At 42.7% G+C, this 8503-nt stretch overlaps 3 protein-coding genes across 3 annotated transcripts; 1 reads left to right on the top strand and 2 right to left on the bottom strand.

Annotated features, from left to right (window-relative positions):
- Positions 1–2195: 2195 nt before the first annotated feature.
- F5Y00DRAFT_255573 (glycoside hydrolase family 18 protein) lies at positions 2196–3200 on the top strand (the record flags this gene model as incomplete). Its single annotated transcript, XM_048010302.1, has 1 exon — positions 2196–3200. The coding sequence occupies one exon, from the start codon at positions 2196–2198 to the stop codon at positions 3198–3200; it is 1005 nt and encodes a 334-aa protein (XP_047861036.1).
- An 87-nt stretch (positions 3201–3287) lies between these two features.
- Positions 3288–7213, bottom strand: F5Y00DRAFT_247358 (TPR-like protein). Its single transcript, XM_048009267.1, has 3 exons — positions 6565–7213; positions 6443–6508; positions 3288–6393 (listed from the first exon to the last, which is right to left on the bottom strand). The coding sequence occupies exons 1-3, from the start codon at positions 6824–6826 to the stop codon at positions 3359–3361; spliced, it is 3363 nt and encodes a 1120-aa protein (XP_047861035.1). The 5' UTR covers positions 6827–7213; the 3' UTR covers positions 3288–3358.
- Positions 7007–7832, bottom strand: F5Y00DRAFT_182801 (phospholipase). Its single transcript, XM_048005026.1, has 2 exons — positions 7478–7832; positions 7007–7433 (listed from the first exon to the last, which is right to left on the bottom strand). The coding sequence occupies exons 1-2, from the start codon at positions 7681–7683 to the stop codon at positions 7187–7189; spliced, it is 453 nt and encodes a 150-aa protein (XP_047861034.1). The 5' UTR covers positions 7684–7832; the 3' UTR covers positions 7007–7186.
- Between the last annotated feature and the right edge of the window lie 671 nt (positions 7833–8503).

Here is an 8503-nt window from a genome sequence, read left to right as displayed (position 1 = left end):
AATTATATATATTTTTAAATAAAATATTATATTTTATTATTATATTAATTATAAATTTAAATTAAATTTTATAAATAATAAAATTTTTATAAAAATTTTTTTAATAATTAATTTAATAATTTAAACGCATTTTAAATTATAATTATTATTATATAAAAATTATTATTTAATTAATTTTAACGTATTTTTTATTATATTTATATAATAATATATTAATTATTTTTTTAATATAAATAATTTAAAATAAAAATATTTAAATATTTAATTTAAATATATGTTTAATAATAATATTTTTTTATATTAAATTAATTTTTATTATATTTTTATAATATTAACGCGTAATTATTAACCGTTAATTTTATTATATAACGTTATAAAAATAATATTATATATATATATAACGCATTTAATATTAAATTTTTTATTATATTATATAATATTAAACATTAAATTTATTTTAATTTTTTTTAATTAATAAAACATTTTATTTTAATTAAATAATATATAATTTAAAATAAATAATAATATTTTATATTAACGTAAACTTTTAACTTATATAAGTTTTTAACCCGTGGTTTATATTACACTTTTTTTTTAACGTTTTATAATATAACACTTTATTAATTATTTAATCGAAACACATTTAAAATTAAAGGTCGATTTTTACTCGGCTTTCGGACGCTTTTTATACTTATCCGGACTTAAGTACCTGTTATAATATCTTCCTTTTGGCTTATACGATGTCTTAAAGTCCTTTTTAATAAAATGAAAAAGGAGATAAAGGTGGGGTATGTCAGCTTTTACTCTCCAGGGGTTCCTGATTCCATACCATATAGTCTTACGAGCTATGACATTGGAAGTTTGCATACCAATGATACCTTAGGTACGTAGTTAAGTATAGAAACGCCGAGGTTGGATATCCCGGAATTTGAGGACGTAGTCTTTTAATATGTCAGTGTCAGATGCGATCCTTAAGAGAACCTTCTCCCCCACGTGCCTTGCAGTACCTGCATTGAAACTGTACGTCAGCGAAGGGAGTCGATTTAAAGCCTTCCTGATTGGTGCTGAGATACCTATGAGTTAGAATAGCCGTCGGTATAGCTCGGACAATCATGCCTCTCTCTTATCACGCTACCGCGAGTTACCCAAAAAGGTAGCTCACTACATGATCAACGTAGATATAGCTATTTCTATACCCATTGCTACCCTAGTATTCCTGATAAAGCGGGTCAACTGTTTAACGTTGCAGGTCATTCGTCGTGAGCTTGATTTAACATTCTAATCTCCCCCTATTGCAAAAGCATTCATCTGCTGCTCGTTTGACTATTCCAACACCAACACCAAATATCTGTTGGCTTGAATTGTTTTGCTGTAACGTAGTGATGGAGATTATGAGACCCCGTTGTGTTACGTCCTCCTTGATCGGGCCAACTTGCCAAGACCGGGATCATCGGCCGATTGCACGACTCCACATCTCCGGACCCCTGAGGTCAGACGTAGGCGAGGCAAGGCTCCTTGCCCGTTATCACGCCGACTTCCTCTTTTTCACATGTGCACTATCCCTTACGCGGCCTTTTACTAAGTCCGGAAATAACTGCTGCTACTGCAACTTATACCTTGTCTGAAATTTTTGGTCATAGGCAAGCTTCATGTATCCCCTTATCCCATCATCGACGGAGAACTGCTACCTTATGTAGTTTTTTATAGTACGTGACATTTACCGAATCTCCCTTGGGATTATTTATTGACCAATTATCTGGTTTCTAAGTTTTGATTATAAGGACGGTATTCCCGAGCACTTTCCAAGAACGTTAATGAGCGACGGCGAGAGCAGCATGTTACCAGTAAACTGCAAGGGGATTTGGTCTACTGCCGTTCGAGGCTATAGGTATCGTGACTGTCTTTTCGTGTGATATATGTAACGTCTCCTGACATAGCGAGGAGGATGGCTTAATGTCAACCTACCAGCACAATGGAATATATATCTACTCCAGCCTCGAGAAGGCTTCAATATACCATGATCGAACCACCAAGTCTCTCCTTTATCCTTCATTCTAAACACTCCTTCGGAACATACTACCCACTACCTTAGACAGGTTATCCATTTCTTGTATATATACTTATTTTCTGTACATACCTTTTATCTTTGACTTACCAATATGCGTTCCGCCACTGTATATAACTGCCTTAGCCTTATGCTCGGCGCAGCAACGGCTCTTCCTCATGCTCTTCCTCATGCTCTCACATCCCGTCAGGCCTCAGGTTCCCAGAGTGTTGTCTACTGGGGCCAGAACGGCGGCGGTACGATCGAGAACAATGACCTCTCGACTTATTGTACCGCTGACTCTGGGATTGACATAATTGTTCTCGCTTTCTTGTACTCGTGGGGTAGCGGGAGCGACATCCCTTCTGGCACAGTCGGCCAGTCATGCTTCATTAGTAACACGGGTGAAGGGCAAAACTGCGATGACTTGTCCGCAGCCATCAAAACATGCCAAGGAGCCGGTATCAAGGTGATCCTATCATTAGGCGGTGCTACTGCTTCTTACTCTTTGTCTTCACAAGACGAGGCAGAGTCTATTGGGGATTACCTTTGGCAGGCTTACGGAAACCCCGGAAACTCAAGCGTACAACGGCCTTTTGGCGACGTTGTCATTGACGGTTTCGACTTTGACATAGAAGTCAACAGAGGAAGCGAATACTACCAATACATGATATCTCAACTCCGCTCAAACTTCGAGTCTGACTCCTCGCACACATACTACATCACCGGAGCACCTCAATGCCCCATCCCTGAGCCGAACATGGGCGTGATAATCGGCAACTCCACGTTCGACTATCTTTGGCCGCAGTTCTACAACAATAACAACTACACCTACCCGTGCGCTCTTCCCGTCAACGGCAACGCGCCGTTTAACTATGACCAATGGGTAGAGTGGACAGCCGACACCCCTTCGGCCGATGCCAAGATCTTCATCGGTGTCCCGGCCGCCCCGCTAGCTGCTAACGGCGCACCGACCGGGGAGACATACTACGCAACGCCTGAGCAGCTCGCAGACATCGTCAACGACTACAAGAGCGACGCCAGGTTTGGCGGTGTGATGATGTGGAGTGCTGGTTTCTCCGACTCCAATGTGAACAATGGCTGCACCTTCGCTCAGGAGGTTCACAGTATCTTGGAATCCGGCTCCCCTTGTTAGACTACCGAATTCTCATGAATATTTCGTTGTATATATTACTATTTATGATGGAGATTAGTACCGAGACCTCTGGTGTATGACAGAAGGCTTTATTCTATTGATGTATATTATTATTACGACCGAATATGAATCATACAAGCTATATGAATCAGGCTGTCCTAGCCAAATAGCGCTCGCATCTGCTCCCCTTCCCATTCGTCGTCCTCCAAACAGCCAAGGATATATTTTAAATCTTCCATGCTGTGTAGTGTGTCTTTATGGTTTGGCCCAAGTGTTTTTTCGCGCCCTTTTGCTGCCCGTTGATACATTTCCTTTGCTTGTACATCCTTGGCTTGATTCTCGAAGGCGTATCCTAGCTCACATATGGTCTGAAGAGTCCTTGCGTCCTCTAGACCAAATGCCTTTTCATATCCTTTTAATACCCGTCGATACATTTCCTCTGCCTGTAAATACCTCCCAGTTACGTTAAATACCTTCGCTAAATTGTATAGGGCTTCCAGAGTATCTCTGTCCTCTGGGCCATATAAGTTTTCCCATCCCTTCCTCGCTTGTTGATACATTTCTTCTGCTCGTTCATATTTTCCTTGGCCGTAGAACGCAATCCCTAACTCATTCAAAGTTTCGAAAGGAATCCTACATTCTGCGCCATATCTCTTCTGTCTCCCTTTTATCACATGTTGAAGAGTTTCTTCTGCTTCTGCATACTTTTCTTGCCTATTAAAAGTTTCTCCTAGGTCTTGTATGGCTAAAAGAGTACCTAGATGCTCCAAGCCGTGTATTTTTTGTCGTCCTTGTACTTCCCGTTGAAATATTTCTTGTGCTTCTGCATATTTCTTTTGATTGTACAAAGTGCGTCCGAGACTGCGCATGGTAATTAGAGTATAGCTATGCTCTGGGCCATATACCCTTTGCTCTTCTTTTAAGACCTTTTGAAAAGTCTCTTCCGCTTCTGTGTCCTTTGCTTGATCTTGAAAAATGCATCCCAATTCGTCCATCGCGGATAGAGTGTCGGGGTGCCCTTGGCCAAGTATCTTTCCCAGTCCTTCAGCTGCCTGCTGATACGCCTCCTCTGCCTCTTGATATCGATCGAGATCGTAATTAGTAGAGCCAATTGCACTCCATATCCTATACTTCATTGGAACTTCACGGTCTCCAAATTTCGTTATTATACTGTAATAAACTTGTAAGGCTTTCTCAGATTGATCCACTCTTTCGTAGAAATTGCCAATTATCAGCAATACGTAAACAGAGACGTTCCCGGCATTTCGTAAAATGAGACGGAATAGAAGTTCGAGAGGATCCGTTAAAGTCTTTGCTCGCTGAATATGGTATCGCAATCTTAGGAATAACTCGAGTTGCTTCGGAGCCGGCAGCACGCTGTTCTGGTTTAATATTTTCGTCATCATGGGAACTGTCTGACGAATATCATTTGTACCTGTATGTATGGCGAAGTCGGGCGTGGAGGTATGGTAATCGGATACGCTGCTGGTGGATTCATCAGTGTCATCATCCGTCATCATGCCAAGGAACAGCCTGTAGTAATCTGTTCGCCGGTCATTTTCACCAAAGCTCTGCTTTATGTTCTCAAGCTGTCGACGTAAGTGCAAGTTAACGTGCTCTAAGAACCTGTCTTCGGCTCCATTTTCGATCCAGGTTTTGAACTCTTCAGCCTCAACGCCAGAAGACCCATCTTCCACCAAATGTATCGCGAAGTATTCAACCCAAGATAAGCTTGCTTCCGATCTGAAATATTGGTCAAATTTGTTGACTACGTCAATAGAAAACTTTCTAGCTCTATTAATGTGGTAAATCAAGTTTTTGGACGAATACTCCAGAAATTGATGGACACCATAGAGCATCAACCATTCATCCTGATCCTGCAATGGGAAGCCGTATTTACCAATTTCCAGGTAGTCAATGCAGGTCGAGACGAACAAATAGTGCGATTCTTCTAGATCGACCCGTAGGTCGATGATTTTGTGATTACCATCGCATGACCATTCGCTCTCTGGTCTAGTTAAAAACTCTTTGGCAGATATATGAACTAGCGAAACGACTCCATCGGTTATTTGCATAAAACTTCCGCAGATACGCAGGACTTTTCCAGCTATGTCCTCTAGCATGCAATCCTCGAGTGAGCATTCGTGTGATGTCTTCAAATCGGACCTGGTTGCCAGTGCTTGAGCGTATCGTAGTTCCTCGATCTTCAACGGCCGACGGGCTGCTATAACGAATGCTAGAAGGCGTTGAGTAAATCTGAGGTCGACACCATCTAAATCCTCCACGAGTTGTGAAAGGAAGTGCCGGTAAGCCTTTTGAAGACCTTGTGGCATATTGTGCAATCTTTGAATGACTTCCGCTTTGGAGGAAGACTTACAAAGGTCGCGAACCATCAATTTCACCCAAAGGAACATGCCTTGGGAACCGTCGCGAAGAGTCTTGAATGCGAGGGCGCGAACTTGAGGGGATTGGAGGATAGTGGACCTATCTATCTCAGTATTAATGAATGCGTCAATGTCGGGCTCGATTAAGCTGGGAGTAATCTCGATTGCGTAATTCGTTTGGTTAATTGGCTGAAGGACGTGCGTTCTCCCCAAGAGGACAGCGCGCGCATTCTTGTTGGCAGTAAGAAGGTCAATGACCTGATTAAAGAGCTCTTCACCAGATTCCTTGCATTCGTCAACTCCGTCTATTACCCAGTATATGAGCCCTGATATAGATATTGTGATATCTTTAAAGGTAGTCCACAGCTCGGAGGTTAAGGGTTGGCCACGCGACATAAGGTCTCGCATAATATCGAAGCTCTCGTCCGAGATTGATTCCTGTAATACTTGCCACAACAATGATCGGGCTAGGTTATCCAAGGTTTGTCGACTAGTATCCGCGCCAGAGAAAGAGAAGAAGAATACTTTCTTTCCTTTATTTCTCAATGACTCCACAATCGAGGATGCCAGGACAGTTTTCCCACAGCCATGGGTGCCGTAGATGCAGAGTAGACGACGGTCTACGGCTGCTGGATACGTTGAGTTACTGCTCCATTCCGAGAATATAGAGTGCGACCATATCCATTCACATGTTCCAAGCAACTTTTCTCGAATCTGGTTGTTGTAAATTTCCCTCATATTCGACGGCTTGAGCCACATATCGCATCTGTACTTCAGATCTGACCTGTCTTTCCGGATCTTTTCTAACACTACGTAACATTTAGCACTGTTAAACCGGGGAACATAAGATTAACATACTGTCTATAGAATGAGTAGGTGTCGCTCCTATGGCAAGCATACGCGAGATGTCCGTTGCTGAGACATCTATGGAAGGTTAACTGGAGAACAAATACTTCACGTATAGTTTTCGATGTACGCACTTTGCTTCAATTTCAAATTTCGAACGCAGTCCCGTACCCGAAATCCCTGCGCTTGATGATCAAGATACCCATCTGTTGCCGCCTCTATAGCGCCTTGTTCCTGGTATTCCGTCAATTTGATATGCTGTAGTCCTTGGTCGACACTGAAGCGGAAGTACCGGTTGTTATCGAAGTGTTGACGCCACTTAGCTATGAATCTCTTTTCCGTATTATCGGTCTCCGTCGCAATTTCTACCAGCGTCTGGGAAAGGAACTTAAGCATCTTAAGCTTAATCGGTTTCTTCCCAGGATTCCCAGTCCCCACCGAAACGAAGCATTTGACAAGAGGCTTTAGATCTGCCGTGTCAGGACACCAGATGTTTGAGGCTTCCCCCTCCACCTCTTCTACTGGATTATTTGCCCCCAACGCGCCATCAGAGAACCTTCGTTGCCCGATATCAACGGGATCGAAGAAAGTCGTTGCGGCGGATGTGGCGAGTGCAGCTTCAGAAATAGTAGCAGGAATGTGAAGTTTATCAGGCAAATTGTAGCTTCTTAGACGAACAATTTCCTTGGTCTCATGCGCAATGGTGCAGACGAAACTAATATCATTAGAGCTTTCCTGAGCGTATTCGGGAGAGACTTACACTCTACATCTACGGTCGACTCCATCGTTGAAGAGATCCGTCTCTTTGGAACCATGCCTAATAATTGCCTCTTTTATTGCGCTCTCGAGTTTCGCAGACTTGAACCGTGACCTGCTTTTACCCGTCAAGCTAATCGGGAACCAGTTCCATTTCTTTTTGAAAATGGACCTCATAAGCTCGCTATACACCGAAATACATTCATCGACATCCATCTCGAGCCGACCGAGCATGATTGCGATAAGTCTGTCTCGTTAGTTGCGCCATCAGGAGAATAAGAGTACACTCACCCGCCTGTGCTCGTACCACCAATGAGATCGAACACATCGCATGGCTTCACGGGAGGGAGGTTTTCTAACCCGCGCTCGTGGTTTAATCGTGCCATGATACCCTTGAGGATATACAGAGACGACAGCCCTCGAACCCCGCCGCCATCTAGGGACAATAGGCAGAGCCCACTATCGTCAAGTGGATCTAGTTCTCCGACGCGCTGCATCCCCGCTGCTTACTCCATCGCTAATTTTGCATTCTAGATAAAGACTCATCTTCCAAGGGGAAGATATGAGAAGGGCATTGAAGAAGGAATTGGTCTTATTCACGTCAGGCTGAGGCCTTGAGGGAGCTGGGCGCAGTGTGCCAACTTAGCGCATGCGGCTGAGAGCGAGGTGTGCTGGCTTGATGCGAGTAGGAGATCAATAATTATTATTGGGTAAATGCATTCATAAACGAACCAATTGAGTAGGACCACATGCTAGGCAATATGCTTCAGCGTCAATTCACGGAGGGTTATTGTGTCAAGGTCTGCCCAATATAACCTTGGACGACGACGGCCAGTTTGGCTCTGTGTGTTGGGCCTTGGCTACCGACGCGGTGGTGATAGCATCGGCCGAGAAAGTTAAATTGACCGGATCTGTTGTTATTCGAATCGGACCCGGATCATTGGGTCTCAGTTCTTGTAATTGCGTACTACGGTAGATCATCTTGTGCTTCTAGACAGAGTAAATATACGAAGGTTGGGCCAAAAGTTGTTGAACAATTGATCTATTGATTGACTAATGATCTAAGAGATATTATTATTTTTTTTTACAAACACTCAAGATGAATCTGAATGTCTGAATGACACGTGACGATTAGTCACGTGCTGAGATGTACTAAGGTACATCTCACAAAAGTCTTGCACATCTGAGCTTGACAAAGCTACGTGCGAGTAAAAAGAGACTGCACGGTTTTATTTAAGTTATGGTGGCTAAAGTTGCTATAAATATAGCGGTAAGCTACCTGAATTCAGCGGATAGGCTACCTCTATCTGACCCTCA

The sequence above is a fragment of the Daldinia vernicosa genome (assembly GCF_022497035.1).
Source record: "Daldinia vernicosa strain CBS 139.73 unplaced genomic scaffold F5Y00scaffold_62, whole genome shotgun sequence".
NCBI lineage: Eukaryota > Fungi > Ascomycota > Sordariomycetes > Xylariales > Hypoxylaceae > Daldinia > Daldinia vernicosa.
Note: the sequence above shows the minus strand (reverse complement) of the source record. Positions and strands in the feature narration are given on the sequence as shown.